At 42.6% G+C, this 18,539-nt stretch overlaps 1 protein-coding gene across 4 annotated transcripts in view; it reads right to left on the bottom strand.

Annotated features, from left to right (window-relative positions):
* The window catches only part of LOC127647329 (protein sidekick-1-like), a 474,624-nt gene that overhangs the window by 111,999 nt on the left and 344,086 nt on the right, over positions 1–18,539 (bottom strand). For all 4 annotated transcript variants that reach the window (XM_052131502.1, XM_052131501.1, XM_052131503.1 and 1 more), the window contains exons 10-14: positions 9,744–9,860; positions 8,389–8,556; positions 6,792–6,894; positions 5,387–5,560; positions 530–666 (exon numbers count right to left, since the gene is read on the bottom strand). In XM_052131502.1, the coding sequence (XP_051987462.1) occupies positions 530–666; positions 5,387–5,560; positions 6,792–6,894; positions 8,389–8,556; positions 9,744–9,860 (699 nt within the window). The remainder of the gene's footprint in view (positions 1–529; positions 667–5,386; positions 5,561–6,791; positions 6,895–8,388; positions 8,557–9,743; positions 9,861–18,539) is intronic.

Here is an 18,539-nt window from a genome sequence, read left to right as displayed (position 1 = left end):
TCAATGTTCAATGTGATTCATTATATATATGTTGTGGTTTTTCCTTTGTGTTAGGTCTATGAATCAATAACAATGTTAATAAAAAAATAAAAAAAGATGGCCTTTGAGAAATCTTTAGGCCATTTGATGGAACTGTCACTTGCCCATTTGGGGCAGTGTGTTGTCACCACATCTCACATTCGTTGATCTTGTGTATGTGTTTTTATGCCTTGCAAACTTAAAGCTGAATTATGTAATTTCTGCATGGCTAGCTTCACCAAACTTTCATAAATAAACATTGTTTTTTTTTACAGCTTTTTCGAACACTCCTACCGTCTGCTGTTTATTGTTCAAACAGATAGGCTGCATCCAAAAGCTGGAAAACTTTGCCTTCAGAGGCAGGAACTGTGCCTGTTTCATTGAAAACCCAGTAAGATTGGATATTGTGTCACTGGACATAGGGTTATAGCTGACCTAGACTAGAGACAAGGGTGGGTCAATGCAAAAAAAAAAAAATGTGTGTGTGTGTGAAAATCTGTTTGTATCTTACTGTTCTCTGACAGCTCGACAACATAATGCAGTAGAGGGCTGTTTCCATCAAAGGGTCTCATCCACGACAGATCCACGCTGCGGCTGTCGTTGGCGTTCAGACTTGCCTGAAGGTTACGAGGTGAATGTGGCAGCTCTCTGTGAGAAGAGAGGACAGCGAATACTCAAAAATCTTTTTGTGATGGAGTATTTTATGAACATATTAAAACACATTTAGTTTCTTTTTAAAATTGAGTTTTTGGGAGTGTTTTGTTCACAGTTTATTTTCATATTTATATATATATATATATATATATATATATATATATATATATATATATATATAATAAATGAAACCATCAGAGGAATAAACAATTGGGAATTTTTTGGCCCCTAAATGTATTTATTTTTATTTTGAAGTCATAATACTGCCACAAGTCTCTTTTAAATTCAGACTTTGCTTAATTTCAAAACTAACAAAAGGTAGAGAGAAATAATTTTCAGGTTTTCACATATTTTCAATCTTACTGCCGTGTCGTCTGTTCAAATAAATATTGCAATTTTTCAAATTTAGCTCCAATATCACAGCCAGTTGGAGACAGACGTTCATTTGTGTTTGTCTTGATTTTTGTCTTCACACATTCTTTTTTATTTTATTGATTACTTTATTAATAATTTCTGGGGAGGATGGAGCTCCTGCTGAGAGCAGGCAGCAGGCACCAATTGTTGCTCTTGAAAGTTTGTTTTGTTCTCTAAATTAAACCCATAGAGAGAATCAGCAAAGCTTCAGATTTCTGCACATGTTTGTGTTCGTTCTAACTAGAAAGGAAGACTTTGAAGTTTCTACAGGTGTATAAAAACTCCTTCATGTTACAATGTCTATGTACATTCTGGCCTTCAAACATACAGTAAAAATGAGCAACCATTTTTCAACAGTAAATAGTAGAGCTAGTTTCATGTCTCCCTTATTGGTCAACTGTCTATTTCTTCTCAAAAAATTACATAATTCCAACTTCTTTTATCTATTTAGGCTGAAAGAGGGTACTCTGGGACTTTTGGTAATGTGGGACACCTTAAGTCATCAACACATTGTTCATACTCTGTTACAGTTAAGTCCAATTCTAGCAGGTTGTCATGAGATAAAGTCTCATTTCTTGGTCTGCAATGTTGTGGTGACAATTACAGTAAATTACAGAATGTCAGATGTGTCAAAAGTGGAAAAATGGGTGAACCCCTTCAGGGTATACATATAAATAGCAAATTATGTGCATCTTTAAATGTCCAGTACATGCATATATACAGTATAAATTTAAGGAATAATTGATGACAGACCACTGAATTGTTGAAATATTATGCATTCCTTATATATATATATATAGTATATATTTATATACTGTATACCTTATCTAAATAAATCTTCTAAACTAAATAAAAAGACTTATGTATAATGCTGTTGTTTAGATTATTAAATATTCAGCTGAAATTGTTAGACTCTTCAGCTAAAGGCATTTAAACAGCATGTGATCCCTGCAGATGCATTGGTCTACACAGAGAAGTCATAGAGACAACGGCTGGGTGACTTCAGCAACTGGGCAACATCGTCCTGACAGCCTGCCTGATCCCACACAATCATCTGATGCCACTATAGCATCTCCACCAGTTTAATGAGGAGCCAGAAAACCCACAAACACATTATGAGTCTTACTTCCACACAACATTAGCCTCATGAAATCTGCATAAAAGACACACTCCCGCTGGTTCCTGCTGGCTCTGAGCAGTTTATTTCTGGGGAGCTTCCGAGGGGTTTTTATTTCCTCATCATACTGCGGTAAGGCATAAAAGCAAAGGCTTTATGTGTTAAAATGGTTAACGCAGCTAAGGTTCAAGTTTTTTGGGATGGGGGTGGGGGGGGTTAAGGATTCAGCTGGCAGACACGGATCACAAATGGAGTTTCAAATAGCTGGGGCAAGAGAAATCTACCCACTCAAGGACCGGTTAAAAGATCAAATGGTTTGGTCAGTGCAATTTTTCAGGACAGACAGTTAGAATAGCACTCTATCACATAAATATGCAACCAGCATTTGAAAGCCAGGGTTTAAAAGCATAAAAAAACATGGGATAAAATTGCTGTTTCCTCGAGAAATCCTTTTGATTAAATAAATGCCTTTGAAAGTTACAATTAGCAGGCCTTTGATTGTGGATACGCCATTGGAATCCAGATGGAAAGGTTAAGGCGAAAAAAGGTTACTGAAAGAAAGGTCAGTGTACATGCTCCTGCTGAGAGTAGTATTCTGCTCTGATAGTGTATGGAGATGCGGCAGTGGGTGAAGTAACAAAAACACGAGGAACATTATTGCAGAACAATAAACAAGATTTGTAAATTTTCTGAGGAAAAATTGAGCAGTTCTTGCCCATGCAAAACTATCTACCACAATGCTAGGGTGCTGTGGGTGGTTACCAAGGTATTTCTACAGTATAAAATTGCTAGGGTGTTCTGGGTGGTTGCTAGGTTGTTACTTGTTGGTTGCTAAGTGGTTGCCTTTTTGAAGTCTTTCTGATGTTTTGGTCTCTAGATGTGGCTTTGGTTCCTTAATGTAAATCTAATGGGATGATTTTACCCATTTTAATCTGCCAGTTGATAATCATAGGTCTGATATCTTAGATAAGTAATATCACATCTCTCCTCAATAGGCAGCATGATTTATTATGCATGTCATGGTAACAGCAAAAATGATATTCAGACACAGACATTACTTGCTACTCATTCAGAAATGTGTCGACAATTCATAAAATGTTGCATTCTCAGTGTTGCTGGGACAGATATTTGAATGTAACAGACATCTTAACTCTTGAGTACTAAATGTTTGTTACCACCACAGTAATGTCTTAACGCCTTGCCTTAGCAAGCACCACCAATAAATGTGTTGAAAATCTACAGTAGCCGAACACCCATGTGAATATTATATCTCAAAGTTTACAGTAACACTACAGCCCTGTATCCAAACTGCAATGAAGCATTTATGGAAGTACAATATTTCTGGGTGCTTTCCCCCTGCATGTTTACCCTTTCAAGGCTGGGGTTTTGAAAAGTTTGACCCCAAGTTTCCATAATATACAGTGGCCACAAAAAGTATTTTGACATTTAAGCCAAACTTAAAATGTATGAATGGCATTTGTATTAGATAATAAAATATCAAACCAAGTAGAATTTATTATAAAAAAGCATGGCACAAGCACACTTTTCAGGCAAAACCTTTTTGTCATGGTCCTGTCACTTTGTCAGTCTGGGTTTTAGTGTGACAGGACCGTGACATCATCGTCCTATGTCTGTCTTGTGTTTTGTTTTCTGTCTCAGTGTGAGCGCATGGTTTCATTTGTATTCCCTGCTGTGTGCTCCTCTGTTGGTCTCTTGTTTCATGTTCGGAGCATGGTGACAAGAATTTCACCTACTGTTGCACTTGTGTACATGGTAGTGTGACAATAAAGTGATTTGATTTGATTTGGTGTCTGGATGCTGACGTCTCTGTCTGGTTCGGTTGGTGTCGGGATCTGGACACTCATACTCCACGTTCTGTCTGTTATTGATGTGAGTGCATTGTGTGTAAGTCATCTTGGATGCATGCACTCATGTCAATCTCTTTGGTCTATCTTGTCTCATGTCCGGAGCATGGTGTCATGATCCTGACTTCCCTGTCTGGTTCGGTATCAGTCTGTGTTGGGATCCGGACACTCATGTTCCACGTTCTGTCTGTTATTGACATGAGTGCATTGTACTAATCACTGTCTCTCGTGAACACTTTGTCTAGTGTGAGAATGTGTGGCATCGCTTTGTTTAGTGTTGCTATGACTCTCTTGTCTTGTCTGTCATTTGGCATGAGCTTATGTTGCCTTATTGTCTTGGCGATATGCGCTCAAGCCATTTGGGTGTTTTGAGTCTTGTGAGTGCACGTGGCTTTGTTTTGTTTCTGTATTGCCGCGTGTCTCTCAGACTTGCGTCATACCCCACCTCCTTTTTTGCCTATTATTAGTTCATTGGTCACACCTGCCCTGTCTGTTAACCTCCCTATTTTAGTTTACTCGTGTGTGCTGTCCAGTGCCAGTTCGCCTCGTTGTTGGTCTCATACCAGTCAGTATGTTTCGTGTCTCATGACGGTCCTTTGTGACTCCTTCTGTTGGTTCCGGTCGGTCCTGGTTTTCTATTTGTCTGCCCCAGTCCAGCTCCAAGGGTTTTTCCCCTGTGGGGTTGTTTATGTTTGTTTCTTGTGTTTTTTGTATTAAATACATTATTGTAATTTTTCACTCTGTGTTTGGGTCCTGCCTGCGCTAAATATCTGACACCTTTTTAAAGATAGAAATCTGATGGAGTTTACATTTTAAAAACAACAGATATACTTAAAAAATAAAGGCAAACAAGTATTACGACACTTTCTGGTTGTCAAATGTTATTGGAACTTGTCCAAAGTCCATTTGTGATGAACTACACTTTTAGATACTCTGATAGGGTACCTGTGTGAACTTGAGGGGAACTAACTTCAAACATTTGCTAAAAATCACCTGAAGTCTAGTTATTTCAAATTCATTGCAAAAAAGTCTCAGGAGAAAAGATGCTCTGAGAAAAGATCTAGCATCATTTATTTGCAAATGTTTTGATCTATATATATATTTTAATAATAATGGAATGATATTCAGACACTTTTAAGTGTGTCTTAAGTGTTCAAATACTTCTTGGAGCGACTGTATTTCAATCCGCACTTAAGAACTCACCATTCAAAGCCGGCAATCCAAAATGACTCATTACGCATAACTGGAAGGTGACACGCATCCATCAATACAGTGGTGCATTAGTCAGCCTAATGCTTAGAAACGCTATGTCACTCACATGACCTCCAGACGGACGGACTTGGAATCATTGCCGGCCTGAGATATGACGTCACAAGTGTAGTCCCCGATGTCCCCGGACCAGGTTTGACTGATGTGCAAGGAGCCCTCCTGCAGGCTGATACGTCCCCCTCTGGTCTGGCTCACTAACTCCTCATCCTTTTTCCACACGTACCTGCCAAGTGAAGGAGATGGGAGAGAAGGAGAACTCTATCACAGTCAGGCCAACAGAGGGGGAGCGCGGGAAACAGTATCGCGCATTACACTGATTTCCAGTATATTAGTATGGAATTACCTATACAGCGTTACGCATTGCGCTTTGAATCAACATTAAAATCAAAACAGATGTGGATCATTGGGCTTTAGTGGAAGAAGCAGTGCTGCACAGTGTTATTATTGTTAAGAAATGCTGAAAACAAAAACTAAATCAAAATGTTTTTGTAAAAAAAAAGTAAAAAGTAAAAAAAAAAATACAAATGGAAAAAACAAATTTTTTTTTTACACTAAAATAAATTTTCATGTCTCCAATATGAACTAAAATTAAATAAAAATAACCATTAATTAATTTTATATTAGACTTGGGACTAATTAATTAAACTAAAAACTAATTACATTTGTTTTTGATGCATAGTAAGATGAAAAATAATAATTAATGATTAAATATTAGTACATCAATTATTATACCATTTTTAATCTTATAAAATAAAATCTTATAAAATTCAAAACATTCATAACCCGCCCTCATGAAGGTGCCACTGGATAGCAATAACACTAGAAGAACCTGAAAAATGAAACAGTGTTAAACATGTTTAACCCTATTACTGTCGTTCAGGTCATTTGTGGCCAGTATTAAGAACCATTCAAAATGGAAACATTTGCATGTTGGAAAATAAATAAACGACACTAAATATCCCCATTAATGAAAATCTGTTTTAGTGTTGTTCTAAAATGTATAATGATGTGTAAAAAATTGTATATTGATTAAATATTAATGGAGTAACATAATTATTTTAAGATAACATTTTTTTTTTTAAACTTGACAAACATTGGCCAAGGATGTCTTAATTTACATTTATTTAAACTTCTTATTTATTCTGCTTGTAGAAAATCAACAATATACATTTTAGAGTTACAATTGTGGCCAGGCCCTGAATCAGCCGATCAGCAAGAGAACGTGATAAGAGGCAGCCGGAGGCGCCGGTTCCAGAGAGAAAGATGCACACGGCCACGTTGCATGTGTGTCTGTGTTAATGTTTGTTTTAAGTAAACTTTCTGATTAAACTTTATGTTGACTGTTCAGCCGGTTCCCTCATCCTCCTTGCCCCCCACTTGAACTGTTACAAGTATATATATAATAACTCTAGAGTTGCCCACATGAGTGCAGTGGCTGTTTCATCATCACCCACCTCACCACTACACGTGGGTCATGGGTTGCGCCGCACTCCAGAATGGCTGTCGTCCCTTTGATGACTCGTCTGTCCATGGGAGGGCTGGAAATAGAAGTGCGACCTTGGAGCAAACAAAACAATAATCTTTCTGTGGGAGTTTAACATTTCCAAGACTCAAAGAGATATTATTTGGTTTTGTAGGAGGCATTAGGCAGAATGTTAGGAACAGACCGCCTTAGTCACTGCTCACCATTCACTTTTGTTGTATGGGAAAAAAAGATGCAATGAATATGAATGGTGACTGAGTCTTTTACATTCTGCTTAACATGACGACAGAATTGTAATTTTTGGATGAACTATTCATTAAATTATTTTATTTCTGCCTTTACCAAAATAATAATAATAATCATTCAATGATTATTTTGCATAAATAGTTGAACAATTAATGCAAGAAATACATTAAGTAACTTTATCCCTGAGGGGACACCATTTATCAATACTGTATATCTAATATTAAAGTATTAAAATATCTGTAAATAAAATATACATATATATATATATATATATATATATATATATATATATATATATATATATATATATATATATAAAAATGGTCTATCTATAATCTACATAATAAAATACTGCTTCAGAGACAAACACCACAGTATGCACCTTTTGAGTTTTCCCAGAATCAAATGGCTAAGCTTTGCTATATCAAAGCCTCCCGTGAACACGTCAACAGCTGAGTTTGTTTCCGTCCTGCTGAGACATTGCCAGGATTTTACATACACTGATCAGTGTGTAATAACAATTTTGGATGCTGCAGATATCCTCTTGCAAAGCTGTGCTCAGAAGCTGCTTTACATGTTTTATTCTCTTCTGGCAATGCTCTGTTGCTGAGCTCTGGTTGTTAAAGGGATAGTCCACCCAAAAAAATTAATGTTGTTGTTCCAAACCTGTATGACTTACATTCTACCCCAAGGAAACATTAGGCATAAAGTCGAGCTGTTCTTCTCCATACAATGAAAATGAATGGTAATAGATTGCCTTGCTTTTTAAAAATTACAAGAAAATTCCATGAAATGAATACCCAAAAATGACTATATAATTAGTCCATACAACTAGTGTGTTATATTTCAAGTCTACAAATCCTCTGTGCGATATGATTGGTTACGGGACATGCAGCAACCAATGCCGATTTTGCATTGACATTGCATTGCATTGCATTGGCATCATCATTGAAATTAAACTTGGCAAGCTGCGCCATATTTGAAACTACCCAAAAGAGATTTGAGAGCTGTGGTGGAGAGGAAGTTTATCATATAACAAATTTCAGTCTGTACCTAAACCAAAGCTATTAAATGACTTTAGATGACTTGGAATACAATGCACAAGTCAAAAGGACCACTGTTATGGTGTATCTATGGTGCTTGTTTTGCTGTTTTTGGAGTTTGACAGCCCCTGGTCACTTATGCTCCCATTGTATGGATAACTGCAGCATGAACTTTCCTTTGGTGTTTCACAGAAGAAAGACAGTCATTCAGGTTTGGAAAAACATGAACCTGTTTTTCCCTTAAAAGGTTTAATATGTGTGCGTGTGTGATTCTCTTACTCCATACGGTGAGGGAGGCGCTGGCGTTGATCGCTCCTTCTGAGTTAGCGGCGTAGCAGATGTATGCCCCCGTGTCCTGAAGTACCACCGGCTGAACGTGCAGACCGCCGGACTCCATGAGGGTAAAACGTGGAATCTGAACCGATCCACTTGCTAGAACCTGAGTGTCTATTGAGCATACATACGCAGACAAACACACACACACCACAATAGCTCACTTGTGCTTTCACATAAGGGATTAATAGAACATCACTATGCATAGTGCCGCAGCTCGGGATGATTTTATTACAAGCTTAAAGTTTTCCCAAAGGAACATCCGCCTGCAGAGCTCTCTGCCTTGATAGGGGGGCCACTATTATATATAAATGGCGCTTCATAATTGGGAAGGCTTTGGCAACGACTTCATGAATATAGCCAAAACAGTGACAGAATGTAATGGAAGATTTTTTGTTGCTCTTGCATGAAATTATCTTTTGTATTGCCAATCAGCAGCAACAAAGACATCTTAATGTTTTCATGTGAAGCACAAAACACACAACCTCATACATCAATTCAGGTCTCTGCCGCAGTAACCGAGGATGCCTCCGAGTTGAACTGGCTGTCATTTATAAAATATTACACCAGTAAACATAACAAAACAGCAGGGCCAAGAAGCACTCATGTTAGTAGTTATATTAAATCAGCACATTAACGCTCTGTTCCAAAATCTAGCAAGCTGCCTACAGAGACAGCATTTTAAGGCATAAATCCTGATGCAAAACCTATGGGAAGTTCTGCAATGCTTATCAGAGTGAGCAATGGTAACCAAGGGGTGGCGGAGCTTAGCGAAGGGTCATTTAAGATCCCTCCTAAAATACCTTGCTTTGGCCAAATTCTAGGGCAGCATCACATGTATCCTGAATGGAGAAGACAATCATAGAAAGCATTGCGATAAGCTCAGTGGGAAAACAAATTGGCGAAATGAGAGAAATGTTGATTATAGCAGAGTTCTTGTCTATATACCAATTCAGTCACTTTTGAGGGTCATGATGATTAGCATGGTGCCCTGGGGGCCGTTCAGACAAATCGTGTTTCTTTTGAACTTGACATTCCATTTAAACATAACGGCATTTCTGCATGAGATGCTGGAAGAAAAACCCTGGCAGAATGGTTAAAGACGTTCCTCTAGTGCATATTCACGTAGAAAGACAATCGAAAAACTGTGTAGATGGATGCAAAAGAGTCTTTGGTGTGAACGACCCCTTAGAAAGCAGCTGCCTCACTGATTGGTTTGAATTCAAGTAGCAATGCTAAAATTAAAACATCACACTGCACATAGGACAATACTATTATTACTATATACTATAATACTATACCTCTCGTCCAAGTGATGGTGGGTTTAGGTGCCCCAGATACTTGACAGGTGAATGTGGCCACTGCTCCATCTGTGACAGTTATGTTGACCGGTGCTGCGGTGAAGGATGGAGCTATACCTGCAGAACACACCATTGCAGTTTTAATCATGCCATGTTCACTCCATGGCCATGAGCCTCATGCCTAATGCAGTCCACCCACACGTCCCGACAAGAACACACACATGCACACACAAAGTATTATAAGAGACCAAACAACAGACAGGAAATTTAATTAAAGCACATTTCTGTCTACACACTTCCATCAGAAAACTTCTGATGCTTTTTATAGCCATCCGGGATAAGCCTGCAAATTTGTGTTTCAAATCCATAACAGTAAATATCTGGCATGAAGCAAATTATGCCGATCTGATTGGGTGCCCACAATGAAGGCATTGTGAAGTTAGTATGTCATTTTAAATGGTTAGAGATGTGCAAATGAATAGGTAGTTCCATTTGGAAAAGTATAGCATATTCCTAATTAAGAGTAAAATAGGGCTATTTGGATGCATTGTTGAATGTGCGCCATATCAAGTTGGAACAATCGAGATGAGAAAATAAAACCCATTACATTTCTGTTTCCAATGCCTTTACACCATTTTCTATGAGATAACTAGTTCCCTTTACAAAAAGCTTCACTATGATGCTGAGCTTTGCTAAGCACTTTTGGGAACAATCCTGCATTGTGACCAGCTGTGAATATGTGTGTAACACGTCAATGAGCATTGACCAGAATTTATAGCGACCTACTTTCGGGCGAAATGCTTTGCGCTTGCCTCGCTTACTTCCGGGAGTCAGCACCCACTCTTTCATCGTGGGGCTCTCGCATATATCTGGCTGAGGAGCGAGAGACGGGTCCATCCCTATCGCTCACTCTCTCCCCAGATCCAGCTGATCCGTCTCGTAAGCTGAACCACGCCTCGGCACCTTGTTTCACAAGGGGGGTGGGGGGTGCGCTGAACCTCTGTACATTTCACGCATAATAATAAAGCGACTGAGAAATTACTCGAGGTGGTTACTTGGGCTGTGGCCAGAATACAGCTAGACTGGCCACACGAACAAGAGACCCCCCAAACTATAAGACAGATTTCTGTCTGGTGGCCAAAAAAAATTAAATACAAAAAAAATACAATAATAAAAAAAAACAAAAAAAAGGCTCTTCCTTTCTTTGATGACCTCCATGATGAGCTTTCTCACTCATGGAGGAACCCATATACTTCCCGTATTCACGTACCCTTGACGTTTTTTTACTCGAAAAAAATCTGCCAATGGGTAAGCAAAATAAACTTAATTTAAAGAGAAAACAAGTTTATTTTGCTTACCCCATTGGCAGATTTTTTTTTTCTTGTTTTGAGTCTAAAGTTCACTAAATTTAGTCAGATTTATCTTAAAACAAGACTTAATATCTTATCCCATATTGCCTGACAAGTAAATAAATCATGTTTTAAGAAAGTTTAGATAATTTGAAAGGGAAAAAAGACAAAAATACTTGTCTAGAAAATCATTTTTTGCAGTGCAAAGGTAGTCTGCCATTGAAAATCAACATGCTCAATATGCTCCGCTTTTTTTACAGTGACCCTGTTCACAGCCTCTCTGGGGAGATAAAGGCCTGGTGAGTGATTACACACCACACTAACTCTCATCCTCTGCACTTGTCCTTGATCACTTTAGCATGAAACAGATCTATACAGGGATAATAATGCCAGCAGAAGAACTAACACAAATCTGATTGAACAGCTGGTCAATGAGCGAGCCTAGATATGCGTGATCAATATGCAAGACAAACCCACATTCCATGTGAGATTTTTCAAATCTAAAGACATATCTTGATACATGCCTGGCCTTTTTTCAGGTTTTGCTATCTTACCTTGTTGGATAACAAAGGTAAGGGTTGAGTGCACATCACTTTACTTCCTCAAAAGTTTTCGTTGGTATGAAAGAAAAGGTTTCTCTATTAGAGATGGCATATTATACACTTTTGTTGAAATAATAATAGTCAAGGTTTCTTGTACAACATGCAGTTTTTCATGGCCATTTTCACTTCTAGAAAAAGCTGGTTTTGCTTCTGTACCTTTAAGACTCATATATCTAAATTGCCTCTGTTTTGACTGGACAATGTCCATGTACTGGAGGGTTCACACTGACATTCATAAAAAATTATTTTATGCGAATTGATTGGTTGAGCCATTGTTGCTGTGTCGGGCTGGTCGAGACAAACAGAGCAATGCTTTGATAGCACATGAAAAACATCAGAATTAACACTTTTTGGGGAACTCAACCAAGTATAGCTTATTTTTTAGTTGCCTTAGCATATTAGAATAGGATAGGAGTATATTTAAACCTTAACAACATAGTTTGGCTTTGTCAGCCAGGACCTCATTCCACCCCTGTACTTCATCCATTTTTTGGAGTTGTGCTCACACCTCTTTAGTATTCCTCAATCTATCTCTTAAACATAGTGTAACACAAAAAATGCCAAAATTGCAATAAATAAATAAAATAAAATAAATCAATAATGGTTTAAGTACCAAAAGTGAATAAGGACATTAGAGACCCTAGGTCTGTCAGAGTGTGTATTTTTCTCACTCCCATAAATTACATTTGTAGGATTATTTCATTTCTATATAATTTTACTATAACAGGATGTCTATTTCTATATTTATTACAAGAGAGATGAGTATTTAATTCATTCATAAATACTAAATCTGTATCATGTTGATTTTCTGTGCAACAATGTATTCTCAACAATTGTGAATTATCAGTATTTTATATGCGTATACATGTACATATTATGCATACAATTTCTTACTCAAGGTGGCGTTGATGTTTCAATGATTGACTTGATTTATATTTGACATTGCTTTTTGATCAAGAAACAATATAAAATTAAACTGTAGCAAGTGCAACACATGAACAGCATGATTTGGCTACTGTCATTTGGATGTCCTACTGAAATGATCTAAGTTGTGCATCTATTTAGACTCAATAAGTGCTCGAGAAAATACATATGTGTAACCTATTGTGGCAGCGGGGGCGTGGTCAAGCGCCCGTCCGGGAGAGAGAAGCGGTAAGGGCGCTCACACCTGGGCCAAATTATGACTAACACCTGTCTCTAATTGCAGTAGAGTGAGGAGAGCGGTGAAAAAGCCAGCGGCCGCAGAGCAGAGGGAGTCGACCAGAACAAGCCAACCCACTGCGCTTATGTTATTGTGTGTTGATTTTGTTATAATTATTTGTGAGACAGACATTAAAAACCTTACCTTTTTCCCTGGAACCTTCGTTTCCTGTCCTCCTTCCCGTGAGGGTTCTACACTGGTGCTGAAACCCGGGACATTAAAAAAAAAAAAAAACCATAATAATGGAACAGAGTCGCCCCATAGAGTCCTCCCAGCTGGCTGAAGTCCTCCAGTCCCTCGCGACACTCCACCAGAGCCACCAACAATCCCTGCTTGAGCTCCGGCAAGACCAGGATCGTCGTTTTTTTGAAATCATGCGGGCCCAAGCAGAGGACCGGCTCGCCATCCGGAGCCTCCTCAGCCAGGAGGCCGCTCCAGCCGCAGCCGCGACCCCGGACACCCACGCCACATTGCCCCCACCCGCGTTACAGAAGATGGGGCCGGCGGACGACCCAGAGGCCTTCATCGACCTCTTCGAGAGGACGGCGGAGATTTGGGGGTGGCCCCAAGACCAGTGGGCAGCCCGATTAGTCCCTCTCCTGTCCGGGGAAGCACAACTCGCGGCCCAACAACTGCCGGCAACAAGCCTCCTGGCTTACAACGATCTGCGAAGAGCCATCCTGCAACGGGTTGGTCGGTCCCCAGAGGAAAGTCGCCAACTCTTCCGGGCCTTAAAACTGGAGAAATCCGACCGCCCGTTCGCGTTCGCCCAACGGCTCCGTGATGCGTGTCGGAGGTGGCTGCTTGCGCGGGACCGCGGCGTCGAGGAGCTCGTCGACCAGGTGGTACTGGAGCAGTTTGTCCAGCGTTTGCCCCGGAAGACGGCCGAGTGGGTCCAGTGCCACCGCCCGGCGTCGCTGGAGGAAGCCGTCCGGCTCGCGGAGGACCACATGGCGGCGATTCCGAGGGCGGATGAGCCCTCTCTGTCTGTCTCCCCTTTCCCTGTGTCTTCCCCTGTTTTTTTCCCTCCCCTCTTCCCTCTCGCTCTGCTCTCTCCCCAGGGTCCGTTCCTGCCCCCCGCAGGCGTGGAGCGTTCGCGCGCCCAGCTCCCCGGTCTTGGGAACGCCCACCAAGCCCTTCTCCATCCTTCAGCCGCTCTCCTCCTCAGGTGGGGGCGCCCGCCAGCACGGGTGCGGCCGCAGCGTCTGGGCCGGTCTGCTGGAGGTGCGGAGACCCGGACCACTTCCGGGATCAGTGCCCGCTGATGGAAATAGGGGCGGTGGTACGGGTCTCCGATGCTCCACAGGCTGCCCCCGATCGGGCTGGAGCGTACCGGATTCCGGTAAGAATCCAGGGGTACATACCAAGCTTTGTTGGATACCGGCTGTAACCAGACCACCATCCACCAACGCTTGGTTCAACCCGGGGCTTTGGGCTCAGCTAAACTGGTGAGGGTAAGGTGTGTACACGGGGATATTCACAAATATCCCGTGGTGACTCTGGCGATCAAATTCAGGGGAGAAAAACATAGTGTAGAGGCAGCGGTTAGTCCCCGCCTCACCCATCCGCTAATTTTGGGTACGGATTGGCCGAATTTTAGAAAGTTATTGGAGGGAGTTTGTGCGGATGGGTCCTGCGCGAGAGTGAAGGGGTGTGTGATGTGCGATGCTTTGGCGGGGGAGGCGGAGCCAGGGCCGTCCTCGACTGCTCCGAGTGACGTGGGAAGGGGCGAGGTGGACGCTCCTCCTCTCCGGGAATTCCCGGAGGGGGACTTCCCCTTGGAGCAGTCGCGGGATGATACCCTTAAGCACGCCTTTGACCAAGTGAGAGTAATCGATGGTCAACAACTCCGGCCGGGTGTCGCCGTCTCATATCCGTATTTTTCGCTTATTAAAGATCGCTTATACAGGGTGACGCAGGACGCCCAAACAAAGGAGGAAGTAACACAATTATTGATTCCACGGAGCCGTCGGGAAATGGTTTTCCAGGCGGCTCACTATAATCCTATGGCCGGTCACCTAGGGGAACGAAAAACACTTCTCCGTCTAATAGCCCGCTTCTATTGGCCGGGCATTGGCGGTGACGTCCGCAGGTGGTGTGCGGCGTGCCGCGAATGTCAGCTGGTAAACCCACCGGCCACCCCAAAAGCGCCTTTGCGCCCTCTACCATTAATCGAGGTCCCCTTCGAAAGAATTGGGATGGACCTCGTCGGGCCATTAGAACGGTCAGCACGCGGACATCGCTTCGTGTTAGTCCTAGTGGATTACGCGACGCGATATCCGGAAGCAGTGCCTCTGAGCAACATCTCCGCACGTAGTGTTGCAGGGGCACTCTTCAAGATAATCTCCCGGGTGGGGATTCCGAAAGAAATCCTCACCGATCAAGGCACAACTTTTATGTCACGGACACTTCGCGAACTTTACGAGCTCTTGGGCATTAAATCGATTCGCACTAGCGTTTACCATCCTCAGACAGATGGCCTAGTGGAACGGTTTAATAAAACGCTCAAAAACATGATTCGTAAATTCGTGCACGATGACGCTAGAAATTGGGATAAGTGGCTAGACCCCCTGTTATTTGCGGTACGAGAGGTCCCGCAAGCCTCCACCGGGTTCTCCCCGTTTGAGCTGCTGTACGGGCGACGCCCCCGCGGTGTCCTCGATGTCATCCGTGAAAATTGGGAGGAGGGACCTTCTAATGCCAAAAATGAAATTCAATACGTTCTTGATCTTCGAGCAAAGCTCCACACACTGGGGCGATTAACACAAGAGCATTTGCTCCAAGCTCAAGAACGCCAACGCCGGCTGTATGACAGGGGTGCTCAGCTACGGGAATTTGCACCGGGAGATAAAGTGCTTGTATTACTCCCAACATCGAGCTCAAAATTACTCGCCAAGTGGCAAGGACCGTTTGAGGTCACACGACGAGTAGGGGATCTCGATTATGAAGTCAAACGTACCGATAGAGGGGGCGCGCGTCAAATATATCACCTCAACCTCCTGAAATTGTGGAGGGAGGAGGCGGCCTCTGTGACGTTGGCCACGGTAGTTCCGGAGAGGGCGGAGCTCGGACCGGAGGTAAACAAAAACTACAATCTTAACACTCCGGTCACTTGTGGGGACCAGCTCTCACCGCGGCAGCTCACAGAGGTTTCCGAGTTACAAAAAGAGTTTGCGGACGTGTTTTCCCCTCTCCCGGGCCGTACGAACCTCATACAGCACCACATCGAGACCGAGCCGGGCGCGGTGGTGCGTTGCCGCCCCTATCGCTTACCCGAACATAAAAAGAAAGTCGTTCGGGAAGAATTAGATGCAATGCTCGATATGGGCGTAATAGAGGAATCCCACAGTGATTGGTCCAGCCCGGTTGTTCTTGTTCCCAAGAGTGATGGGTCGGTTCGGTTCTGTGTGGATTACAGGAAAGTCAACGCGGTGTCTAAATTTGACGCGTACCCAATGCCCCGTGTTGATGAACTGCTCGATCGGTTAGGTACTGCTCGATTTTACTCGACCCTGGATTTAACAAAGGGCTATTGGCAGATCCCCTTGACACCAATGTCCCGCGAGAAAACAGCCTTCACCACGCCGTTTGGATTACACCAATTTGTGACGCTTCCTTTCGGTTTGTTCGGGGCCCCAGCCACGTTCCAGCGACTCATGGATCGGATCCTCAGACCGCATACCGCGTACGCCGCTGCCTATTTGGATGACATTATCATCTATAGCAATGATTGGCAGCGGCACATGCATCATCTGAGGGCCGTCCTGAGATCGCTGCGACGGGCGGGGCTCACGGCAAACCCTAAGAAGTGTGCGGTTGGGCGTGTGGAGGTACGGTATCTGGGGTTCCACTTGGGTCATGGCCAGGTGCGTCCCCAAATTGAAAAGACTGCGGCGATTGCGACTTGCCCTAGACCTAAGACCAAAAAGGGGGTGAGACAGTTCCTGGGGCTGGCTGGCTATTACAGAAGATTTGTGCCTAATTATTCGGACGTCACCAGCCCGCTGACTGATCTCACTAAAAAGGGGGCTCCAGATCCGGTCCAATGGTCGGAGCAGTGTCAACAGGCGTTTACGCAGATTAAAGCTGCACTTTGTGGGGGGCCGCTTTTACATGCACCTGATTTTTCTCTCCCTTTTATTTTGCAGACGGACGCTTCAGACAGAGGGCTGGGGGCCGTACTCTCGCAGCTGGTGGAGGGGAGGAGCGCCCGGTGCTGTACATTAGTCGGAAGCTCTCCTTAAGGGAGACTAAGTACAGCACCGTGGAAAAGGAGTGTTTGGCCATCAAGTGGGCGGTCCTCACCCTCCGTTACTACCTGCTGGGGCGGGCCTTCACCCTCTGTTCGGATCATGCCCCACTCCAGTGGCTCCACCGCATGAAGGATACTAACGCCCGGATCACCCGTTGGTATCTCGCTCTCCAGCCTTTTAAATTCAAGGTGATCCACAGACCGGGGGTGCAGATGGCTGCCGCCGACTTCCTCTCCAGAAATGGGGGGAGTGGTAGGCAGGCCGGATGACGCCCGGCCTGAGTCGGGCGGTGGGGGTATGTGGCAGCGGGGGCGTGGTCAAGCGCCCGTCCGGGAGAGAGAAGCGGTAAGGGCGCTCACACCTGGGCCAAATTATGACTAACACCTGTCTCTAATTGCAGTAGAGTGAGGAGAGCGGTGAAAAAGCCAGCGGCCGCAGAGCAGAGGGAGTCGACCAGAACAAGCCAACCCACTGCGCTTATGTTATTGTGTGTTGATTTTGTTATAATTATTTGTGAGACAGACATTAAAAACCTTACCTTTTTCCCTGGAACCTTCGTTTCCTGTCCTCCTTCCCGTGAGGGTTCTACACCTATGTATAGCTTATGTGTAGCTCAGTATTTTTTTGACTGCCAGTTGCGTCTCATAGAATTTCAGTGTGAAAGTAATGAATACTGTTCAAGATTTGTCCTGATTTGTTGCATCATCTCTATGATATATGAAAAATAAACATATCAGAATATATTCTATTATTTTTTTTAATTGTCTTGAAAATATTTCGAAAATTGTATGCTATCTGGGCATTTTGTAGATCCACTTGTGGTAGATATTAAGTGCTGGGACTCTAAAGAGTGTTTAAGGGTTAATCATAACTTGATTTTTTTTTCAGCTCCCTAAAACATTCTGTATAAACATATTGAATCAGATGATACAAAGGTCACAACGTCTTAAAATTAAAATCATAATGGCAATCTACATGCAGTAAATGTAATCGGGGCTGTGGTAATTATCTATGTGATTAGAGAGCTCCTCTGAGGGGGTCTTAATGTTCTCCTACAGCACAGATCAGGGCAGGGACTGACAGCCCTTCAATGGGGAGCCTTTCCATCATTTATAGAAAGGAGTGAGAGTCATGTGACTGTAGATTATAAATAACACATCTGTCATGCCAGAAAACTGCTGGAATACAGCTGAGAGAAGGTGAACTCTCCAGATGGTCACATCTAATGCCCTTGATAATATCTCTGTGTGTCAGTACATATTCATCCATATGTTGATAACCTGTCTTTATTTCTTCCATGGAAAACAAAAGGAGAAATTCTGAAGAATGTGCAAAAGTGATCCATACAACTTGTGTGCCATATTTCAAGTATTCTGAAGCCATACAAAAGC

This window comes from Xyrauchen texanus, chromosome 8 (genome assembly GCF_025860055.1).
Source record: "Xyrauchen texanus isolate HMW12.3.18 chromosome 8, RBS_HiC_50CHRs, whole genome shotgun sequence".
In the NCBI taxonomy this organism is placed as follows: Eukaryota; Metazoa; Chordata; class Actinopteri; order Cypriniformes; family Catostomidae; genus Xyrauchen; species Xyrauchen texanus.
Note: the sequence above shows the minus strand (reverse complement) of the source record. Positions and strands in the feature narration are given on the sequence as shown.